The sequence below is a fragment of the Trichomycterus rosablanca genome, chromosome 2 (assembly GCF_030014385.1).
Source record: "Trichomycterus rosablanca isolate fTriRos1 chromosome 2, fTriRos1.hap1, whole genome shotgun sequence".
Taxonomy (NCBI): Eukaryota; Metazoa; Chordata; class Actinopteri; order Siluriformes; family Trichomycteridae; genus Trichomycterus; species Trichomycterus rosablanca.
This window is the reverse complement of record NC_085989.1, coordinates 22,657,553-22,681,867: the sequence shown is the minus strand read 5'-3', so window position 1 is coordinate 22,681,867 and position 24,315 is coordinate 22,657,553. Positions and strand designations below refer to the sequence as shown.

Here is a 24,315-nt window from a genome sequence, read left to right as displayed (position 1 = left end):
TGTTCATATGTTAAAATATGTTCAAAAAGACAAAGGTTCTCATGGGGTGTCCTAACTTTTTCACATGACTGTATAAACTGTGAGCAAGAACTGACTGTCTGTGTGTGCACATAATTGAAATCAAACTGCTTTACATTTTTACCTTCAGTTGGCAGCCCCCCACCCAAAACATAATTCCATGCACCTGTATCTGAACTTAATGTAGTTAAAACACTTAAACGTCCCCACAAACAGTATGCAGCCACTAAAACATTTGGTTCCAGGAAGATCTAAATGTATGCCCCCCACCCACATCGCTACAAGATACGTGTGTTTGTTTGGCCGTCCCTCTTCCTTGCTGATAGGAGTAATCTCCCTGCCTGGCCCTCTCTAATGATGCTGTTAATAACCTGATGCTGATAACCCTGTGCAGCTCCACCAGCTGCTTGAGCTCCTTATGACAGATTCATATTTACTGCTTCATTAAGCCTCTTATAAGAATCGACCAAAAGCAGCCCGAAGAGCTACCAGACAAAAAAGATTCAAAATTTGTACCACTGTTCTCAATAATGCTGCACATTGCATATAGTGACTATAAGGACCAGGTCCCAAGTATCCAAAATACCGACAACAATATCCAGTTTGCACAGGAAGGTTTTCGTCGACCAGGACATACAGGATGAAATAAAAAAGAAAAAGGACACCTTGCATTTATAGCAATTTGGCAGCGTTCAACATGGGTCCAAGGAGCGTTAGGCTAATGCATCTTGTTATCAGATGGAAAACGTTTTTTCCCTACTAAAGGGTTCAAAGCAATTGATCTTGCAGAGGATAGAGAGGGGAGATCTCAACCCCAGTTGTTGGCAGCCTGGGTTGCTGCTGAACAGTGACTTTTCGTGTATCCTAGCCCGAAACGCAGCGCAGCAATTAAGAGTCTCGTTTTCCACAGTGAAGATCAGACGTTGGCGGCTCTTGTCCCGCTGTTTGGCAGCTCATTAGATGCCGAGGGCTGGTCGGGTTCGGCTGTTTGCCAGGAAAATAGGATATTGCTTAGCTGATAATTGCACTCAACATTGCTTGTTTTTAGCAACGAGGTGACTTGCGCTGCATTTGAAGTGCACTCTTAAACCCACCACTTCATTACTTTGAGCTGAAAAGTAAAGTATTGTGAAGGCGTGATATTATACACTTAGACAAAGAAGAGACGTGTAGTGATCATTAGCTTGAAAGACAATGTGTGTATATGTGTGTACATGTCAACGCAGATGGAGAAACAATAAGCTGCAACTGTCAGACACAGTGGCTTTTCTCCTGTTCGGCAAAATTCTGTAATCGAGCAAAGTCCAGCCTGCAGGAATGCAATGTAATGTCAAAGAGAAGTGGAAATTGTACAAGCAGCCTCTAGCCAGCCTTTTTTTTAACTCATTGCACAAATCCATCTCGCAGGCTGTTCCGCGTTCTGTGAAGATCTGCATCCCTGGCAGTACTAATCTGCAACTGAGCATGAGTTAACATGCCAGCGTACTATAAAGTTTTTCCTTAGAAAGCTGCTGACGTGATTAGCTATATAAAAAAAAAATAATTTGTACTTTTTCTTTTTATTTAAATTCTTTCACAGGGAGAAATGAAGTCCATATCCACAAAAACAAGCACATTTTGTCTAAATTAAGGCTTGTTTTGCATAACACATTTGTGTATCTGTCAGCCACTATTGTACATTGTGCTGTTTCTGTCTGCAGAATTTAAAATCCTGGCCTCGCCATGTGTGTTTTGCTTTTTTCACACTCTGGTGTGTTATCTGGACAGTGTTTTTTGCATCCCCCCCATTTTCCTTTCAGTATAATGTTATCTAATTACCCGATCATATTTTCTCCTGACTGAGGAGGACCACAACTAACACACACCCCCACTGACATTTGCAGTAGCCGACTGCTTCTTTTCAACTGCACGAGACAAGTTTATATGGGGTCCACATCCACTCCATTATATGAAGTCGCACACCAATCCCCATCCTTTCTCACTTTTATGCAGGCACCCTTTATCAGCCAGCAGAGGTCGTAATTGCAGCAGTTATGAGGAATCTCTACAGCCTCCCTCTCTTAACTGTCCGTGTAGGCATCAGACAGGTCATTAGCAGAAATGAGATTTAAACTCATGAGTTTGAGATGTCACCACTGGTGGGCTAGCATGCTTTACCATTGTGCCACCGGAGTGCCTTATTTGGACACTGTTTAATGGATAGGTGCATTAGCAAGCACTGACTTACAGGTCTGATGATTCCTTATTGTCATGTTGGTTATACCATTGACATTCTGATATCTCTTTATTTATTCTATTTATTTATGCATGTTCTCCATTTTTCTCCCAATTTTAGTGTAGTCAATTTGTCTTCCGCTGCTGTGGATCCCTGATTGCGTTCAAGGAGGGTATATTGCTGCTCAATTGCCCTCCAACGCGTGCCCATTCCTTGTAGACCCCTTCTTTTACGCCCCTGCTTCGGCTGATTCGCACATAAGGTTCATCCACTTTTTGCACAGACACCTTAGTCTGCTAACCACAGCGTTTGAAGACCCCACCCAGCAGACATGGTGGCCAATTTTGTGTCTGCTACAGGCACTGCCAATTGTGCCTTCTAGATGGTGCCCAGTCGACCGTTAGCAGAGCCAAGATTTGAACCGGGGTGTTCAGAATCTCAGCGCTGGTGTGCTAGCAGAATATCCTGCTGTGCCACCTGGGCGCTTCTACAAATGACATTCAGTATATTACTTTCTGTAAAATGGGTACCTTCACAAAAATTCTGTTCCTATTTTTAGACATGAGCTTAAATGGCATAATGGTAAAAGCCATGCTGGTGGGAACAGTGCCTGATATCTGGGAGTTTAAATCCCGGGCTGGGCTCACAAATACAGACGGTGCAAGGCGTCACTAGAACCAGGCTATTGAGGGGGGACATACCAGTGCACCCATGGCCTTTTCTCATCTTACAGCCAGCCCAGACCAAAATGTTGTTGCAATCTTTTGGCCAGTACGACTGGCCCATGGGGGTAATTATACATACTGATCAATAACACAAATGACATCTACAGAAGTATGTCCTTCTTGTAGCTATTTATAGGCTGCCTTTCGGTAATTTATTGGGATTTCTGTGGGCAAGTGTAAATTTTTATTGGATAACTGGATGGGTGGATAAAGGTTAGTGCCGACCCCAAACCTGGGTAATAAGAAGGGTTGCATCAAGAAAGGCATCTGGTCTAAAAACTGTGCAGCTCTGAAGAATGACCCACTGTGCCAGCCCCTAACTCCTTAAAAGAGTGTGCCGATTTTTTTTTTTTTTACCATGGACAAACTTTGGCAGTAATTGCAATAAAGAACATTAACTCACCATGTGGCACTGTCACAAATAAACACCATTTCAATGAGTAAGTTTATTGTTTCTGCCTTGTTAAGAGCTTCCTTAGTCCTGTTACTGTGACAATCAACAGTTTACACAACAGCTGTCAAGTTATTAGTCACACAAGCTAACAAAACAGAACTGATGGTGTAGCAGTTGTCCTTAGTTCCAAATTGCTCTTGGAATCTTAGTACATGAACTCTTTTCCAGCACTTAATGGTTTGGTTTTTCATGACCAAGCAGTGCACACAGAAGTGCAAGATAACAACTTGTTAATGAGTTAGTTGTTCCAATAAAAGGATATACAATGCTATGCTAATGTTGTGGAAACAGACTGTCAAGGGTGCTTTCAGGTTTAACACTACCCCTATAAAAAGTAAAGTTTCCAAACAAAGTTCATTGTGAAAGAGTGATTGGCCTTCATCAAAACTCCACCCTAAACCTTAATGTTAAAAATCAATGCCTGACCTAATAAATACACCCTGTGGCTAAAAGCCAAGGAAATCTTCACAGTTGTGTTTTAAAATCAAGTGGAAAACCCCTCCAGATAAGTGAAGGATGTTACAGCAGGAGAGCGACTAAAGAAAACATGGCTATAAATAAAACAGTCAATGAGTACCTGCTTCTCCTACAAACACCTCCACTGGAGTGCTGGCAGGACTCTCACCAATGATGTTGTAGGCTGTCATCACAATTTCATAGCGCTGATATTTTTGCAGCTCTGTAAAATATAACCATTACACAGGGGAAAAGCATTTATAAACTCTCTATAGTGAAAAAGAAGACATCTGAGCTAAAATGGTGAAGACAATATAATACAATTCATATAGTTTTACATCAGTAAACTTGCCAACTAATGTTTTACTGACGGAACTGCATGTTTCAGGATTGTTACTGAAATATTTAGATGAATACGCTTTCTAAAGTTTGTAAACCTTGGAATTATATTTGAACCGGCAGCTACTGGACCAGTACCTTGACCACTAGGCTACGGCTGCCCTTCACAAACCACAGAAATTTATTTTAAGTGTTAAATAGGTTGGTAGGTGCTAATGTTTAATGCCATGTCAGAATCACTATATTAATGGCAGGAGCAATGTTATACAGTGGGGTCAAAAAGTATTTAGTCATCCACTGATTGTGTAGGTTCTCCTACTTAGAAAGATGAGAGAGGTCTGTAATTTTCATCATAGGTACACTTCAACTATGAGAGACAAAATGAGAAAAAAAAAATCCAGGAAATCACATTGTAGGATTTTTAAAGAATTTTTTTGTACATTATGGTGGAAAATAAGTATTTGGTCAATAACAAACAAGCAAGATTTCTGGCTCTCACAGACCTGTAACTTCTTCTTTAAGAAGCTCTTCTGTCCTCCACTCGTTACCTGTATTAATGGCACCTGTTTGACCTCGTTATCTGTATAAAAGACACCTGTCCACAGCCTCAAACAGTCAACCATGGCCAAGACCAAAGAGCTGTCAAAGGACACCAGGAAGAAAATTGTAGACCTGCACCAGGCTGGGAAGAGTGAATCTACAATAGGCAAGCAGGTTGGTGTGAATAAATCAACTGTGGAAGCAATTGTAAGAAAATGGAAGACATACAAGATCATTGATAATCTCCCTTGGGGTCAAGATCTCATCTCGTGGGGTCAAAATGATCAGGAGAACGGTGAGCAAAAATCCCAGAACTACACGGAGGGACCTGATGAATGACCTGCAGAGAGCTGGGACCAAAGTAACAAAGGCTACCATCAGTAACACACTATGCCGAGAGGGACTCAAATCATGCAGTGCCAGGCGTGTCCCCCTGCTTAAGCCAGTACATGTCCAGGCCCGTCTGAAGTTTGCCAGAGAGCATATGGATGATCCAGAAGAGGATTGGGAGAATATCATGTGGTCAGATGACACCAAAATGGAACTTTTTGGTAAAAAGTCAACTCGTCGTGTTTGGAGGAAGAAGAAGAACCCAAGAACACCATACCTACTGTGAAGCATGGGGGTGGAAACATCATGCTTTGGGGCTGTTTTTCTGCAAAGGGGACAGGACGACTGATCCATGTTAAGGGAAGAATGAACGGGGCCATGTATCGTGAGATTTTAAGCCAAAAGCTCCTTCCATCAGTGAGAGCATTGAAGATGGAACGTGGCTGGGTCTTCCAGCATGACAATGATCCCAAACACACCGCTCGGGCAACGAAGGAGTGGCTCCGTAAAAAGCATTTCAAGGTCCTGGAGTGGCCTAGCCCGTCTCCAGACCTCAACCCCATAGAAAATTTGTGGAGTTTGTGTTGCCCAGCGACAGCCCCAAAACATCACTGCTCTAGAGGAGATCTGCATGGAGGAATGGGCCAAAATACCAGCTACAGTGTGTGCAAACCTGGTGAAGACTTACAGAAAACGTTTGACCTCTGTCATTGCCAACAAAGGTTATGTTACAAAGTAATGAGTTGAACTTTTGTTATTGACCAAATACTTATTTTCCACCATAATTTACAAATAAATTCTTTAAAAATCCTACAATGTGATTTCCTGGATTTTTTTTTCTCATTTTGTCTCTCATAGTTGAAGTGTACCTATGATGAAAATTACAGACCTCTCTAATCTTTCTAAGTAGGAGAACCTGCACAATCAGTGGCTGACTAAATACTTTTTGGCCCCACTGTATATGAGAAAAGATGGTATATGGTGTCCTTTAATTAATTTCATTTTTCCATTACATTTTATTATTATTATAAATATTAGGGCTGTCGTTAATCACGTTAATTAACACGATTAATAAGTTAAAATTTTAATCACGATTAAAAAAAATTAAGAATAAAATTTTAAATCAAGCTGTGTGCATGAATACGCGTTACAGGTAAAATGAGCTCAGACTCAGTCTAACTTTATTTCAGAGGAATTTGTATGGAAAGCCCATGAACTATACACGTCGTGGGAACATTACAAACACTGGTGTTGACATGTCGTTATACGTGTTGCATCTAGAAATGGTTTATTGTAGTACCCTGAGCACCTGTTTTCAGTGGCAGGATTATGAACAGGAAAAGATCCTCATTTAAAAGATGGGTAGCTGTTACTCTATATAGGCATTGGCTGGCTTTCTAAAAATAATTTCGATTTAATAATTTTATCATAATTTTATTAAAAAAAATTTATTGGTAAACATGCAATACAAAATGTGCATAACTGTTCAAACTTTGCTTAGTTTTTTTTGCAGTCGATTAATTTGGTTCTTCAATTGCAATTAATCTCGATAAAAAATTTTAATCGTGTGACAGACTTAATTAATTATTATTATTATTTTTTGCATTTTTCTCAGTTGCATTACGCTTCCTCTCCACTGATGCTGATCTCCACTTCTGATTGAGAAGAGCGAGACTGACACACGCCCCCTCTGACACATGTGCAGTAGCCAACTGCATCTTTTCACCTGCGCGAAGCCAACAACAAGCCAATCGCTGTTCCTGTAGTCGCCCAGCCCATCTGTATGGCAGAACTACGTTTCAAACCGACAAGTTCGAAATGTCAGCTCCGGTGCGCTAGCGTGTTTTACCGCTGTGCCACCTGAGCAGCCTCTTCATTACATTTTTTAGAAAGTTTATGTTGCATGTCCTTCAGTGTACTCAAGATAAAAAAAAAAATTCTTTCTTTGGAAGAGCAGCCACTGTACTTTTTTAATAAGACAGAAAACATCTTAACACATACATCATTAACTGCCATAATTAGCTGCTGTAGAAGTCACTAGCTTCTAACCTACACTGCAAATGTTTATTGGTATATTTGATATTGCTGAGTTCATTTGTTTGTTCATTATTACTGTCATTTTTGTTGGTCGTTTCACCTAAGGCTCTTTAATGATGCAGATCATCATTTCTTTTAAATAACTAATGCAGAAATCCAGGGAATTACAAAAGGCTTCTAAACATCTTTGTCACATCTGTGTGTTTGGTATATGGAATTGGATTCTGTCTCTGCATACGTGCAGTCCTCTGAACACAAATAGAATTAGATATTTGACAAACAATTAGCAAAAAGCTCTGCTCATTGTGTAAGTCGCTTTGGATAAAAGCGTCTGCTAAATGCTGAAAATGTAAATGTAAATAAAATGTAAATGTAAATGTAAATGTAAATGTAAACAAAAAGGAGGAAGAATATTTTATCTGAACTTCAAAGGCATACAGGCTAAATTAGACAGACTTACGCGTGAGTTCGAATTCCGTCAGTGCTGAATTGCTCACTGTCTTCACAGTACTTTTGGCTGGTTAGAGAAAATGAGAGAAAGGAAAAAAGAGATTTGATGAATACATGTACTAACAGATTAAATAGATAAGATGGACATATAAAAATCAAAGAGATATTTCATCATGATTGTACTTTTTACTTTTTTGACCAAAGATACTCATTACATACTACTTTACAGAATGAATTATATAACTCAGTGTTAATCTTCCCATCCACATTGACTTTAAGCAAACCCCAGAAGCAGCACTAAAGATACTTTGATGATTAATTATTCAGCAGTCAATACAGAGAATCACAGCAGATTTGAGTAGATTCCATCACTTACTGCTTCAAATATGGATAGGATTTTAGTTTTCTAATATAATTAAAAGAAAGCACAAGTGCACTTCATGTAAAGCATGACACCTATTGAAGGCTTTGTTTCATCATTGCCGTTCATTCTGTCTGTTTTATCACGATCACATATGAATTAAAAAAGCATTAAAACTTTAGTGCAATTTCCTGAAAGAGAGAGGATCATATCTGATTTTGGAGTAGCTATGGACTTCTGAACATGAGCTGTTAAGCATGAGCAAACAGGGCAAATTAAAAGGAATTTGCTTTTGTATTATTGAATGTGAAATATACCAGTGTAGAGCTAGCGGCGTTTAGTAAGAGGAAAAATGGTGTTAAAAAGATGAGGAAACATAAGGAAGGGATCAAATATACAATATTTGTAATAATGCTGTTTTGCAGTATTATAATGTAAAAATAAAGAAATAAAGCCAACAAAAGTGTTTTGTATTGCATACGTACACTGATCCTGCATAACATTATGACCACCTTCCTAACTGACTGGTCTGTGGCTATGCAGCCCCATACGCAACAAACTGTGATGCACTGTGTATTCTGACACCTTTCTATCAGAACCAGCATTAACTTCTTCAGCAATCTGAGCTACAGTTGCTTGTCTGTTGGATCGAACCACAAGTCAGCCTTTGCTCCCCACATGCATCAATGAGCCTTGGTCGCCCATGAACCTGTTTACAACTGTTTCTTATTTGGAGCACTTTTGATAGATACTGACCACTGCAGACCGGGAACACCCCACAAGAGCTGCAGTTTTGGAGATGCTCTGACCCAGTCGTCTAGCCATCACAATTTGGTCCTTGTCAAACTCACTCAAATCCTCACGCTTGTCCATTTTTCCTGCTTCTAACACATCAACTTTGAGGATAAAACGTTCACTTGCTGCCTAATATATCCCACCCACTAACAGGTGCCGTGATGAAGAGATAATCAGTGTTATTCACTTCACCAGATCATAATGCTATGCCTGATCAGTGTACATCTAAATGATAAAAACAGCTATTACAGATATTAAAAAGCTTTATAGCCCTTAACCTTAGCTGGTTTTAAATGGTGTTTACTATGCATAAATCTTAAGAATTAGGGCTGAATTACCAAGTGAGGGTTCATTGTCTTTTTTTAAAGTATTTTGTTTATAGTACTCTACTATTGTATTGATTTTTACTCTGTTACATCTGTATTGCTGCTGTTTTGTTAAGTCGGCAGCACTTACACTGCAATCTTTTATTCTAAACAGAATAGAAATAATGGAATCATGACAATATAAGTAAACATCATGGAAAAACAGACACCAAGCTGGAAAATCACTGAATGTTACACATAAACATTTTGTGTACTACATCAGATACAGGCTTATTGTCAATTTACATTCTCAGCATTTAGCAGACGCTTTAATCCAAAGCGGTCAAGGGCCCAACAGTGGCAACCTGGCGAATGTGGGGCTTGAACCAGTGACCTCCTGATTACTAGGCATTATTACTGGGCATTATATCGTACTAAATGCAAACATGCCAGTCAATCAGAAACAACGTTCTTTTACCGTACACCCTATTTATCTTTGATTTCTCTGTAAACTTTGTACTGTTTTCTGCATTTTGTCCTGTTTGTTTACGAATTTATTTAAATGCTCTATGTTTCTTGTGCTTGGTTGTGTTTGGCATGGTAATTAATAAATCACACCCACTGCTTGTTACCCTTGTCTAGTTTGTTTAATAAAACTCTGTTTGGCAATTATTCTTTACAAAAAATGGTTGATTTTAGGTTTAACTACATCTTAATTAGCTTTAATTAACAAATTGTTTTGGCCAATGTACAAAAATGTTTCATACTTTATTTTGAATTGTATGATATCCACTGTATAATAAAGATAAATGCATTTTGATGCATTTTGTCCCTTTTTCTCCAGATTTTAGGGCATCCAATTTTTACCCAATTGTGTTATGTTTCCTCTCTACTAGAGCTGACCCCCTTCCCAATTGAGAAGAGCAACACGTGTGCAGTAGCCGACCGCATCTTTTTACCTGCACGAGGCACGTTCATATGTAGATTAGCTTTGTGCACGGAGAGCCACACCCTGACTCTGTGCAGACGGCACCAACCAGAGGTTGTAATTGCATCAGTTATGAGAAGTCCCTATCTGGCTTTATCCTACCCAACGACCAACAGCCAATCGTTGTTCATGCAGCCGCCCAGCCCAGATGGATGGCAGAGCTGAGATTCGATACAATGTATTCAAAATCCCAGCGCTGGTGTGCTAGCGTGTTTTACCGCTGCGCCACTTGAGCGGCCACCTTTAAATCTTTTGTAAATTAACAGTTGAGTTAAATACAGTTACCTACATGATTCATCCAAACATACAACCTATACAAATTCACGTATCCAACAACCAAATATATACATGTTACTAAGTAGATTACTGTAAAAAAGAAAAATAAGAAAATATGGTGCATAAAGAAGATGGAATCAGATGGGATGAAAAAAAGAGACATGAATGTCATTCATCCATCCATCCATTCATTCATTCATTGTCTGTTTTACCACAGCTTTATCTGATTCAGGGTCACTGTGGGTACAATTCACTGGGCAAAAAGTAGACAGCACCCTGAACAGGACGCCAGTCCATCACAGGAAAAACACACACACTCATTTCTAAGGGGGACTTTAGTATCTCCAATTAACCTAACTGCATGTTTTATACTGTGGGAGGAAACCCATGTGGACACGGGTAAAACATGCAAACTCCACACAGAAAAAACACAGGCTGCTCCACCTGAGAATTGAACCCAGGACCTTTTTGCTGTGAGGCGACAGTGCTACCCACTAAGCCACCATGCCACTTACGAATGTCAATAACTGTTAAAAAGGGAAAACGTTAAAAGTCTGTGTGTACTCATTAAGAAACTGTCAGGAGTGCCAAGTCCAATTTGGCGAGAATGAAGGAGAATTAGAAGCTGTATTGGGTTTACAGTGTGAGGTGCCACGGCATGCTTACTGCCAACGGTCTGAGCTCACATCATGATTCTGTCTTTTACGTGGCTCGGGCACCTAATGAGTTCAATTCAGCTATTTTCAGCTCCCAGACAGAAAATTACTCTCTAGCCTTCAGGAACACAGGCAGGGATTGTATCCACCGGTTCAGATAATTTTCAAGTGATTGTCCTGCTATCTCATCCTTATTGATTCTTTCCCCGATCCTTTTACATTATCTTTGAACCAACCAAGGTTTTTGCTTTGTAATTTCCTTAAATGACACTATTTCCTGTTAACAATGTGGGTAATTATTTTCACTTGTTGCTAGTTTGTTTAAACACTGCGCTTTCATTTTTTTGTGCAAATGACTGTTTTTCAGTCTACTCTTTTATTGATATGTGCATTTTTATTAAATTAATATTGTTCTGAGTAGGCAGAGAAGTTCCCAGACTGCAGCAATGATTTTAAATCAAGATGGCAAATGGAAATGTTCTGAGACTTTGAAAGCGGGTTCATTAGTTTAGCACAAATCGCAAGAGCTGCTTAACATTACACACAAATTAATTCATTGTCTGAACAATGTGCCTTATTTAAATAAGAATTAAGTCATTCAAGCTGAAGGTATAATTTTGTGAAAACTTACACTTGGAGTTGGATTACATGAATTTGATTCTATCCCAACAGCATCATGAATTAAGCAAATTGGCCGACTGAGTAAATATGGTGGCAGTTACTTTTTCAAAACCGTAAACAGGGCGGCACGGTGGCACAGCGGGTAGCACTGTTGCCTCACAGCAAGAAGGGCCTGGGTTTGATTCCCTGACCAAGGTCCTTTCTGTGTGGAGTTTGCACGTTTTGCTTTCCTCCCACAAGTCCAAAGACATGCAGTCAGGCAAATTGAGCCAAAATTGCTCTAAGTGCGAGTGAGTGTGTGTGTGTGTCTGCCTTGTGATGGACAGGGTATTTTTTGCCTTTCGCTTTATGAATCTGACCCACTGTGACCCTGACCAGAATAAAGTGGTGGTAAACAGACAGTGAATGAATGAATGTTCTTTAATTAAATACATCTGCTGTGTACATCATTTCTTACAAAATGTGTATTAAATATCCTTTGTTTAATATCATGACTTATAATAATCATGATATTAAATAAACTACAGGCAACTACAACGCCAAATCAGAAAAAGTTGGGACAGTTTGGAAAATGCAAATAAAATGGTCTGTGTGCTCCAGACCAAAGACGAAAAGAACCATCCAGACTGTTATCAGCAACAAGTCCAAAAGCCAGGGTCTGTCATGGTATGGGGCTGTGTCAGTGCCCTTGGCAAACGTAATTTACACTTCTGTGATGGCAGCATTATTACAGAAAAGCACATTGAGATCTTAGAGCAACATATGCTGCCTTTAAGACGTCATCTTTTCCAAGGACGTCCATGCATTTTTCAACAAGACAATGCAAAACCACATGCTGCACACATTACAAAGGCATGGCTGCGGAATAAGGGGGTACGGGTACTGGACTGGCCTGTCTGCAGTCCTGACCTGACCCCAATAGAGAATGTGTGGAGAATTTTGAAACGAAAAATGCGACAGTGATGACCCCGTACTGTTGTACATCTTACGTGTTTGCAGGAAGAATGGCTGAAACACTAAATCACTTGGTATCCTCAGTGCCAAAAGGTCTTTTAAGTGTGCTGAAAAGGAATAGCAACATAAAGTAGTAAATGCTTTACTGTCTCAAGTTTTTTTGGAATGTGTTGCAGGCCTGAAATGCAGGAATGGATGTTTATTAATAAAATAAAAAGTTGACCAGACAAAACATGAAATATATCAGGTTCATCCTGTCTGCAATCAAATAAAAGTCAAAGTAAATGTAAGAAACTGAGTTTGCTTTTTATTTGCATTTCCCATGCTGTCCCAACATTTTCTGATTTGGGGTTGTACTATACTATATATCATACACCAATGTATATATTATTACTAACATTAATATCTGACAGATGTACATGGATAAGGTGGGATTGATATCTGTATCCCAGACAGAAGACTTCAATTTGGCCTCAGGCAATAAAAATTTGCTTTAGAGTTTAGCTTTCTTTGCTTTTGTTCCAGGTTTGTTTATCTGCTTTATTCAGTATGCATTACCGTGCCTTGTTTCCAGCTGCCTGTGTTTTTGACCCCAGCCATGGGCTATGTATTTTGTTATATTTTGTATTTCCACTAATAAATATGATTTGAGTATGAACTTTGTCCTGAACCTTTCTTTTGTCAATGCATGTTCTATTTACCTCGAACCAGACACTTCAGGAAACTGACAGACTATGTGTAAGATTACCCTACTTACTCTAAATATTTTTATTTTGAACTGTAGCATTTAAATACATAAACCAGAACATTTCATCCATCTCTTAAAAAATATAAAATTGCATTAACAATGATCTATGTAGAATAAAACTCGATGTTTTTTTTACCTGGGATGACCTGTGATTACCATTATCTATAAATAAAGCCCTACCTATTTCATGGCTGTGAAAATCACATCACGGACCATGAAATATGTGTAATATTGTGAAATATGCAGTTTGCTGTAAAATTCTAAATTTAAGGTTTGTGTTTAGTGATTTAACATTTTACATTCGTGTAGTGTATGAAATATTAGGCGCAATATGCAATATGAGGCGGTCCTAGGATTCATACAGCAATTAAGTTATTATAACAGTCTTTTCTGTGGTTTAGTGTGCTGACAATGTTTGATGTATGTGTTTCCATATTAAGTGCATTTTATCCCTTTGGGGAATACGTAGTTAATGGAAAAGTGTGCTTTTCTACGCACAGGATCATCTCTGTGCTGCGCCTTAAAAGAACAAGCCAGTAAAGTATTATGCTCCTGATAATTTGTCTATGTACAGTTTATTTCTTTCTTTACAAACTCAGCAAACTCTAAAGACGCTCGGTTACATTAGTAATCGGTTAGACAAAATGTCCAAGATGTCGAAATCTAAAGCAGCTAAAAACACGGGTACGAAAACTCCCAACCAATTCTGTGGATGTGGTTGAAGTTTTTGTTACCATCGTTTTGTGTAAGTAACACCATTCCACTGCTAGCAGACTGGCTAATTAGCCAAGCTTGTTTTAACCATTCAAGCGTGTTTTAGTTTTTAGTTTTTGTGAACTTTATTAATGATTTAAATGTTGTATATGAATCAGAATCGTATAAACAGCTTAGATAGTAATGTAGTCCTCAATTCCTCAAGTTAATTTACTACACGTATGCATTTAAGGATGATTTAACCTGCTGAGGATTTAGGGCCTTGCTCACCAGCCCAGAATTGGCACCCTAGTGGTGGTGTAGGACTTAAAGCCTGATGAAGTCTAATATCTTAACCAGTCATTCACCATTGTCCAAGCTAGTCAACAGTTTTAAATGTTAAAATGTAAACATTTAGTAAACAGAAGTTTAAAAGGGCAGCAAGTGTTTGCAGTTTACCGGACGTTTGGGATATACCTGTTATATCTGCACGTGTTGATGTGCTGCTGTTGTTCCTCTTGGCCTCTTGCGGTATGCTGTCATACTGAAGCTCACGGTAATAAAGCCGGTAGCCCACCAGCACCCCATTCACGCTCTCCTCCTTAGGTGGCTGCAGGAGCACAAATTAAATTAAAGGTCACATTCCCCTGACTGGCCTTGTACTCCCTATTAAAGACCCAGGCTGAGAGAGGAAAAAACAAGCCCGACAGGCAGGAGGGGGAACTTGTGCTTCGTGGTACGTTTTTTGAAGCAGACAGCCAAAATTTTATTTCTAGACTGGTAGCTCATTAAGGAAAACTGTGTGTTGAAAGTAATCTAGTTAGTGACTCCCCCGATCAAGCAGCCAGTCAGAGACACTAGTGTAGCCTTTTAAGTAAAGGAGAAAGACTTCTGCTGCTAATTAATATCCTCTCAGAGTGTTCGCGGGTATTAATTATCCTGGTCCTGCCCGAGTCCTCGGCAACTCGGTGGAAATGCGTTATCAATACTTCATGTGGCTCGAGATATGCAAAGCTGCAGGACGAATACCAAGCGAGCCATGACAAGCCCCTGGGCACGTCCTACTGAAGAGGGCCATTTGTCAATGAAAACCAGATAATTAAACAGATAATGGCTGTAATGCGTGGATTTAACGGACCATTATCTCTACCACGCCAGCCCATCTCTTCACTGGAACGGTCTGCTTGAAATGCAGCACGTAAACATGTGCCTGTGCTTGCTGATAGTTCATGAAGCTCATTAGAGGGCATCACAGTAAAACGAGAGGAACACAATACCTGCCACTGCACCAGAACAGAGGTAGTCGTAGAGGGCTTCACTGACTCGATAACAGGAGGTTCATCCGGTACTGCCATGAAAAAATACAACAAACAACTCAATTTATGTGGTATATTAGGCTTAAAGCATATGGCCAAACATATACTGTACATCGCACAAACCATGGCCATTAATAAAGAGCTTGCCCTTTCTTATATGAAGCATGATGACTTTACTATCAAAGACAAAAAAATAAATACAGTGGTACCTTGTAATTCAACGTTCCCTAAATTCAAAATCTTTGAAACTCAACGCCCTTTGTAGAGAAATTTGTACCCTTAAACTCAATGTCTTCAGTTTTTTTTTTTCTTCTCATTTTTCTCCCACTTTAGCGCATCCAATTTTTACCCGTCAGTCATCCTCTCACTAATGCTGGTCCCTGCTCCTGATTTGGGAGGACGAGGCTGCTCCACACCCCCTCCGACACATGCACAGCAATCGAACATCTTATCACCTACACTTGACGAGTGCAGTGCGGTACAGCGCCGTGCACGGAGAGCCACACCCTCTACCGCACTCCTTCCCCATCTTCGTGCAGGCGCCACCAACCAGCAAAGGTCGTAATCGCACTAGTCTGAGAGAGAGTCCCCATCTGGCTTAATCACACCCCTATCTGAACAACAGGCCAATCGTTGTTCATGTAGCCGCTCAGCCTCAGCCGGCAAGGCAGATTCGAGATTCAATACAAAGTATTCGAGATCTCAGCTCTGGGTTTGGGTTTGGGTTTTTAACGCCATTATAAGCTCTATATTTAGAGCCATCTCTATGGCGTGCCATTTTTATCTTTTTCAGAGTACTTTAACTACATAAAAAATGTTTAAGGAGGTTTAGGTTATAAAAGATGTTTTAGTTTTATACTTTTAAGAAATTTTAAAATCTTAGAAGGAGCTGTTTTTCTAAAAATGTCTTTTATATCTGATCCAGTTAGGTACAGATTTCTGTCCTGGGTAAAAAGCTCGCATTCACATAGTATATGTTTAATTGTTAAAGTAATTGAGCAATGAGAGCACTTTGGGGCCTGTTCTCCTTTTAGTAAGTGTCCGTGTGTACGGTTTGAGTGTCCTATTCTGCATCGTGTGAGGGCTACTTGATCCTCCCTCTTCTGAGTATGGTTAATTTGGTTTGGTTGTACGTTTTGTTGGATTTCCCTGAGTTTGTTATTTTCTTGTAAATTCCAGTCCTCTTGCCATTTTTCTTGTATATAGCTCCTTATGATGGGTCTTAGGTCTGTTGGTGGTATGTATATTGGTGTAACTGGTTGTTCTGCTGCTCTTTTGGCTATAGTATCTGCTTCTTCGTTTCCCTTTATACCCTTGTGGCCTGGTATCCAGCAAAACCTCAGTATTTTATTTGATTCATCCAGTGCTTTCAGTTTATACAGTATTTCCTCGATGATGGGGTGGTCAATATTTAGTGATTTGATGGCTTGAATGCAGGACTTTGAATCTGTGCATATGGTGGCTTTCTGGTGACATGATCTCTGGAAATATGTTGTAGCCATTAGAATTGCTTGTGCTTCTGCGGTAAAAATGGAGCTGTGTGGGGGGATATTTGTGCATTGTTTTTTGGTCTTTGTGTAGAAAGCTGCACCGGTGTGAGTAGATGTCTTTGACCCATCTGTGTAAATAATCAAGTAGCCTATTTGTCTTTCTTCAAATTCCTTGAAAATACTTTGTGCTATTTCTGTGCTCATAGTTTGCTTGGGAAAATTTGTGAAAGTTTCTGAGATGCAAGGACTTCCAAGGTCCCATGGAGGAAAGGTTTTCCTTTGTGTATCATTTAGCATTGCTCTTTTCTGAAAGTTTTCTAAATCCCATTGTAGTCTTTCTCCCGCAGGTCTGATCTGGTTTGGTTTCAAATCGTAAGCTGCAGAGTGGTTTCTCTTGAAAACTGTATTGAAGGCTGGGTTGTTTGTGTTCTCTCTTAGTTTAAGTATGTACCAGAGTTCTCAGCTCTGGTGAACAGCATGTGTTTTACAGCTGCGCCACCTGAGCGGCTCTTCAGTTTGTTTTTAAATTTTTAAAAAATTTTAAACTAACAATGAACAGTCGCTTTGTTCAGCGCTCAGCTTGAGTGTAGCGGTAAAACGTCATCAAAGTGCGTATATGAGACGAAACTGCATTTGTGGAATAACAGTCAGATTCACTCTGAAAGCGTCCACATGTATCTGTGTTTAGCTGGATTTTCCTCACTGTTTCACTTTTAAACTTGCATTACAGCTCTGGGTGCTGAGAAACTGTCAGCTTTTAATTTCAGTGTTTTTATATTATATGTGTGTCCTTTTCAGTGTATAAGTGTCAAAAACAACCCGATTATTCTACATTAGCCTAAAAACCATGGAATGCATTAACAGGTTTCCCATACATCCTTATGGGGAAAAAATACCTTGAAACTCAACATCTTTCAAACTAAACGCCACTCCCAGAACCAATTAACGTTGAGTTTTAAGGTACCACTTTAACAGTGGCCCTGAAATGCCGTCATAGTGCCTAGGCTGCTTTTTTCAGATCTGAGGAAGGAAGGTGGGTGGAGGAGGACAGTCACATTTCGCTACTGGTTGAAACAAATTAGACTGGGTTTATTACTGCTTATTAAGTACCACTTTTGTGTGTAACACAGAGTAAACTCTACCTATGCAACTCGCTTCTCAATTGAGTACAGGTGTGTGCAATTTTATCATTAACTGCCCCTCATTCAGGTGCAACTCTGAATACCAGCTAAAATGCCTTTAGTCTATTTCCGTAACATAACATGGGTCTACATGCTAGGAAAGATGAGGGAGTCATTTCTAGCTCCTTTCTGGTGATTTTATTGGAATCGATACAGTTTCAGTGAGCACCAGAAGGCACAGGAGCGACATCTCCATCTATACTCACCATCTTGTAAAGTCGTAATTGCATCGGTCTCTCTGCTGTACTTGCTGTCTCCGATGTCATTAGTCGCCATCATTCGCAGCTTGTATGAAGTGTAGGGCTTCAGGCTAAGGGAGAGTGCAATTCTTCAGTTATCTCACATTGAACACAGACCTTTACCAGTGACAATCATGTAACATTTTATGCCCAAAATACACAGAAATCTAAAGATACCGCATGCAATTACTTCACGACTACGGTGTCTGTTATGAAAAGAATGAAGTGACAAAACTCATTATCTGTTCAATTATATCAAGGCACAGAAAACTGTCAAATGATATTCTGCAATTAAAAAAGCTTTGCTTGAGCTCGGAATCTGTTCTCTAATTTGGTTCCCAAGCAATAGCATTTAATTATCTCCAACTTTTCCAAATAAGATTGAAAGATACACTTTGTTTTAATACTTGTTTGAACAAATGTAAGTATAACATTAAACTATATAAACAAATGCCAGTAGTAATTATGCCTGTTTATATTTTCAGTACTACTAAGCAGTTATTTTCAACTACGCAAGACCTAGCTTCAATCTGTTTAAATAAAGAGGCATATAATGCTAAACCTGATAAGCAAACAGACAATAACAAATTAAAAATAACTATTAGGCAAGAAACATTCTCACAACAAGTATGTAAATGGAAACTCATGGCTAATGCAGTGCGAGGACAAATCCTGTAAATACCTAACATGTATTCTTATGTTAATGTGAAGGTTATAAACACCAACACGTATGAGGGCAAAGCTTCTACCATCTTTGCTTGTTTACAGATGTTACATCTTCCCTTGTTTCAATGGTTAAAATGCAGCTTGTGCGTGTGTAAAGTTACTAACTGTGTTCTACCAGCTTTTGATGCAAAATGACATGTGAAATCTGTCATGCACAACTGGAAGTATGTTTGCTTATATACACCATTCTCAGCACTGCAGTGACACTGACATGGTGGTGGTGACTTTACATCTACAAGGTAGAGCAACTAGGTAGGAGTGTCTAATAGAGTGGACAGTGAGTGGACACGATATTTAAAAACTCCAGCAGCGCTGCTGTGTTTGATCCACTCATACCAGCACAACACACACTAACACACCACCATCATGTCAGTGTCACTGCAGTGCTGAGAATGATCCACCACCCAAATAATACCTGCTCTGTGGTGGTCCTGTGGGGGTCCTGACCATTGAAGAACAGCATGAAAGAAAATTTAAAAAGTATGTAGAGAAACAGATGGACTACAGTCAGTAATTGTAGAACTACAAAGTGCTTCTATATGGTAAGTGGAGTCGATAAAATGGACAGTGAGTGTAGAAACAAGAAAGTGGTTTTAATGTTATGGCTGATCAGTGTATACAGCTGTGGTCAACATTATTAGCACTCCTGAACAAAGACCAAAATCAGACATGATTAATTGAAATCACTTTAATTAGCCTTTTAATGGTTGCTTTAATTCCTAAAAGACCAGCTTTAGTCCTTGTACCTTGTTCACAATGGCAAAAACAAGACTGCTGTCTGAGCAGACCAGAAATTCCATTATAGTCAAGCACATTCAGTATGAAAGGTACAAGTCTCCAAAGATCTTGACATCCTGGTTTCAACAGTTCAAAATGTTATCAGAAGTTTGGTACTTATAGAACAGTAAAGAACCCTCCAGGACATAGTGGAAAGAGGAAAAGGTTCAAAATGTGGCAAGGAACCACATACAACATCCAAAGGGCTTCAGGCTGAGCTGGATACATCTACAGTAATGGTTTTAACCCGTACCATATGCTGCACACTGAACAAAACAGGGATCTGTGGGTGAAGACCAAGGAGGACCCCACTGCTTAAAAAAGGCATAAAAAAGAGCAACTGAAATTTGCCATAGACAAACCACAATCCACCACAAGAGAAAAATCAAACTAGGGGCAATGCATACCAGCATTATGTTTCGAGACAACGAAATAAAGCCTATAAAGAAAACTTCACCCTGATTGCAGTATAACATAGTGGAGGATCCATAATATTGTGGGGCTGCTTTAGTAGACAGGTTCAAGAGGCTCACAGATGGCTACAAGTTTGGAGGCTGTACTTCTAGCCAAAGGTTATGCAACCAAGTATTAGGGAAGGGTGCCTTTAATCCTGTCCATGTCATATACTATTTTTTTTAATTATTATTACTTTTTTAAAATGACTGTGGGTATGCTGTCAAATACATTTGGACATGCTTATAAAATATTTAAAATGGTACATTTATTTGTTTCTGGAGATATTGTCGTTTGTATTAACAACGAAATAATGAGTGCCAATAATGTCAACAATGTCTCAATAATGTAGCTATTTGATATATTTTGGCTCATAAAATACAGTCAGTCATACATTCAGGTTGTTTCAGCTTTTAAGTTTACAGCTGTTTTTATAGTAGCAATTTAAAAAGTAAGCTTTCTACTGTATAGACTACAATTTTAGGCTTCTACAGACAAGCTAGTACCCTGTAAAGAAAATATGAAGTCAAATATGAACAAAAAAAAAATCTTAGCTGTTACTTTAAATTCCATTAAATGATCTCCTCTAGCTTCCCTGCATTGTCACTACAAGATGAATAATGCCATTATGCAAAATTAACTCTGATGAATGAGACTCTCACAGACCCACATGCCTTGGCACCCTGTCAATAGATAAATGATCCAACACTGTGGCAAAGCCTTCGGCTGCTGGACACCCATGCACCTACATCTGGCTGACAACCTAATGCCCTTTATGTAGTCCAAACCCACAAAATTACCTGATTACATTTACTGCTACTGTCTTTTTACTAGTTACTTATATCCACTTGTCATTAGAAAAACATTCAAAAGAAACTGATCGATATACACTGATCAGCCATAACATTAAAACCACCTCCTTGTTTCTACACTCACTGTCCATTTTATCAGCTCCACTCACCATATAGAAGCACTTTGTAGTTCTACAATTACTGACTGCAGTCCATCGGTTTCTCTGCATACTTTGCTAGCCCCCTTTTATGCTGTTCTTCAACGGTCAGGACTCTCCCAGGACCACTACAGAGCAGCTATTATTTAGGTGGTGGATCATTCTCAGCACTGCAGTGACACTGACATGGTGGTGGTGTGTTAGTGTGTGTTGTGCTGGTATGATTAGATAAGACACAGCAGCGATGATGGAGTTTTTAAACACCTCACTGTCACTGCTGGATTGAGTATAGTCCACCAACCAAAAATATCCAGCCAACAGCACCCCGTGGGCAGCGTCCTGTGACCACTGATTAAGGTCTAGTGGATGACCAACTTAAACAGCAGCAATATATGAGTAATCATCTCTGACTTTACATCTACAAGGTGAATCAACTAGGTAGGAGTGTCTAATAGAGTGGACAGTGAGTGGACGCGGTATTTAAAAACTCCAGCAGCGCTGCTGTGTCTTATCCACTCATACCAGCACAACACACACTAACACACCACCACCATGTCGGTGTCACTGCAGTGCTGAGAATGATCCACCACCTAAATAATGCCTACTCTGTGGTGGTACTGTGGGGGTCCTGACTATTGAAGAACAGGGTGAAAGCAGGTTAAAAAGGTATGTAGAGAAACAGATGGATTACAGTCAGTAATTGTATATATGGCACACAAGTCATTATACACAATACACAAACAAAAATGGTGACTGCACAGACTCGACACAACATGAACACAAAATACGCTATTCGCTACATCATTTTGAACACAACTATTAATACAAACGCTCCTAAAACAGTGCAACCATTAATCCTGTTTTAACCCTTATTCGCTTTGACCGTGGGCGCACTGCATTATGGGAAGACAGTGCTCCCATGGTCGGTGACAGTGGTTAGTGCTTGCTTGACAAGCGGTGCAATGTAAGCTGCTTAAATTTTTTTAACACCTGCACAGTGATGCCAATACCCACCAACTAGATATTTCTCAACCAGATTATAAGTTAGCTAGTGTTCATATATTAATAGCAAAAGACAGAAATGCAACCCACACACATGCTGTCTTAGACTATTGGGTAAACACTATTCTTCCAACTTTTTCTAGGCATCACTTAATTTACACCCACTTTTTCATGCACAAGACAGTGGACATCAGTGTGGTACAGGCACAAAAAGAATTAATATATGAGGTATCTGCACAGCTGGATGAAAAATGTTGCTCACATATTCTCAGCGTGTAACTCTTCCAGGACGGCAAAGAGCCCAGCTACAAATCAGGCCTAAATAATCTATTCAACTTTTTAGAAGGCAATAAAAAGATGATGGGGTCTGAAAGTCCTAAACAGAGGGAGGGAAGTCATCATAATCAAAATGAGATGGGCCTCTGAATGCATATAAAAAGCCACTTGACTGGCCATATAATCACAGTAGCGGCTCAAGTGTAATTCAAATGCAAGGCTGGTGCGCCGGCGGTCTAGCAATCCAGACTGGTGCTGCTCTCCAAACAAGGCTATACACCATAAATTGTTCCAAAGGAGTAAGAAAAAGCCTGCTAACCTTTTAAAAACACTTCAGTTGTAATTCTTTCTGCATTCTGTCAAGAATGCCAAGCAAGGCCGAGACGGAAACATGGAAGAAATATTTATGAAGTTTAGAGTTTAAAAAAAAAAGACTTAGCTGGGTCTCTGGATACAAACTAAGTTATGTGTTTGTAGGCGGGGACATACAGAGAGAAAATCTCACCGGTCCACCACACAGGAGGTGCTGTTGTGGCTAATAGAGGAGGAGTGGGTAATCCATTGTCCATCGGGAAGTTGGCGTAGCTGCAAAGTGAAGTATCGCACTGGTGATGATCCGTCTCCCCCTGGGACCCAGTCTAGCCTCAGCTGGCGTGACTGCACCTGGTCCTGAGGCACACTGAGCCCGAGAGGGGGCTGAGGCCGTTCTAAAAGAGAGAGAGATAGAGTAAGAGATGAGTAGAAGTACAAGGGGTCAGGCCGGTCTCGCTGACTAGCCTTAATCACACTGCATCAGTCAGTGGCCAGCATGTAGAGCACAACAATCCTACAGCCCCATCAATTTTAATGCTCTAAATCAATGCACACAGGCATAATTGTTTATTTAAAGGTGGGCAATATTGATCAGAATTAAAGATGCAGATCATGAGAAAGAAAAGGCACCAGGCAGCTCCTGCATTGCTTATCACTTTGTCCTCTCCTGATTTTTTTTTTAAACAGGTCTAAATCAATTGCTTTTCGAATGATCAAAGCATAAAATTACTTCAAGCGAAGGCCCACATTTCCTTAAAAAGCTTTCTCAGAAATGAAACGAGCAACCAATACACTGTAGCAGAACTAACATTTTCTCCATCCGGATTACACTCAGCCATTAATCTGATTAAAAAAGCCTAACTGCCAGATCTCTGAAAGATTAACTTGGTTTTAAATGTCTTCCTATTTGGCAAAAAAACAAATTGACTTTGTTTAAGATTATGGGTGATGTGAGCATTGCGACCCTTTCAGAAGCGGTGAAAAATGCTGCCTTATGTGTGTTATTAGTTTTTATTGATAACAAAAAAATAAATAAATGTCCTATAAATGTCCCACTCATGTCCTATAACGGCTGTCATTACTTTTGTCACCGATGTATCTTCACTGTTAACCCCGTTTTAAAGATTTGCTAGCCAACGATCCTTTTTTCAGACTGAGCTGGATAACAAACACAGCATCAGTGTGACTAATCAAATATGTCTCTCCTGTGGGTGAAAAATGATTTGCTTTAATTTTATAATTAAAAATCTCGTAATGTTGCCCCCAACATTTTATTTTGGCTAGCACTGATTTTTAGCTGGCTAGTTTCTTTTAAATACAATTTCTTCCTAGTTTTATTAGTATTGTGGAGTCACAGACTTCTCAGTGGCTGTCACTGTGGTATGGTGGAGTCCTGGAGCCTTAAAAATTGCTTTGTAACACTATTCAAACTGATATATTTAAGACATCAGCTCTTCAAGGCAGAGATAGGGACTCGAGTCTGTGACTTGAGTCCGAGTCGCACGTCAGTCGCACACAGCGAATTCAGACTCGACTCGGACTCATTTCAAATGACTCGGACTCGACTCGTGACTCGCAAAAAACGACAATTTATATATATACAGTGGGGTCAAAAAGTATTTAGTCAGCCACT

General features: G+C 39.6%; 1 protein-coding gene across 2 annotated transcripts in view; it reads right to left on the bottom strand.

The window, feature by feature from the left end:
- sdk1a (sidekick cell adhesion molecule 1a) overlaps positions 1-24,315 on the bottom strand; it is a 563,685-nt gene that overhangs the window by 23,970 nt on the left and 515,400 nt on the right. For both annotated transcript variants that reach the window (XM_063012551.1, XM_063012559.1), the window contains exons 30-35: positions 22,876-23,077; positions 18,155-18,258; positions 15,239-15,309; positions 14,439-14,571; positions 7,575-7,631; positions 3,990-4,091 (exon numbers count right to left, since the gene is read on the bottom strand). In XM_063012551.1, coding sequence (XP_062868621.1) covers positions 3,990-4,091; positions 7,575-7,631; positions 14,439-14,571; positions 15,239-15,309; positions 18,155-18,258; positions 22,876-23,077 — 669 coding nt within the window. The remainder of the gene's footprint in view (positions 1-3,989; positions 4,092-7,574; positions 7,632-14,438; positions 14,572-15,238; positions 15,310-18,154; positions 18,259-22,875; positions 23,078-24,315) is intronic.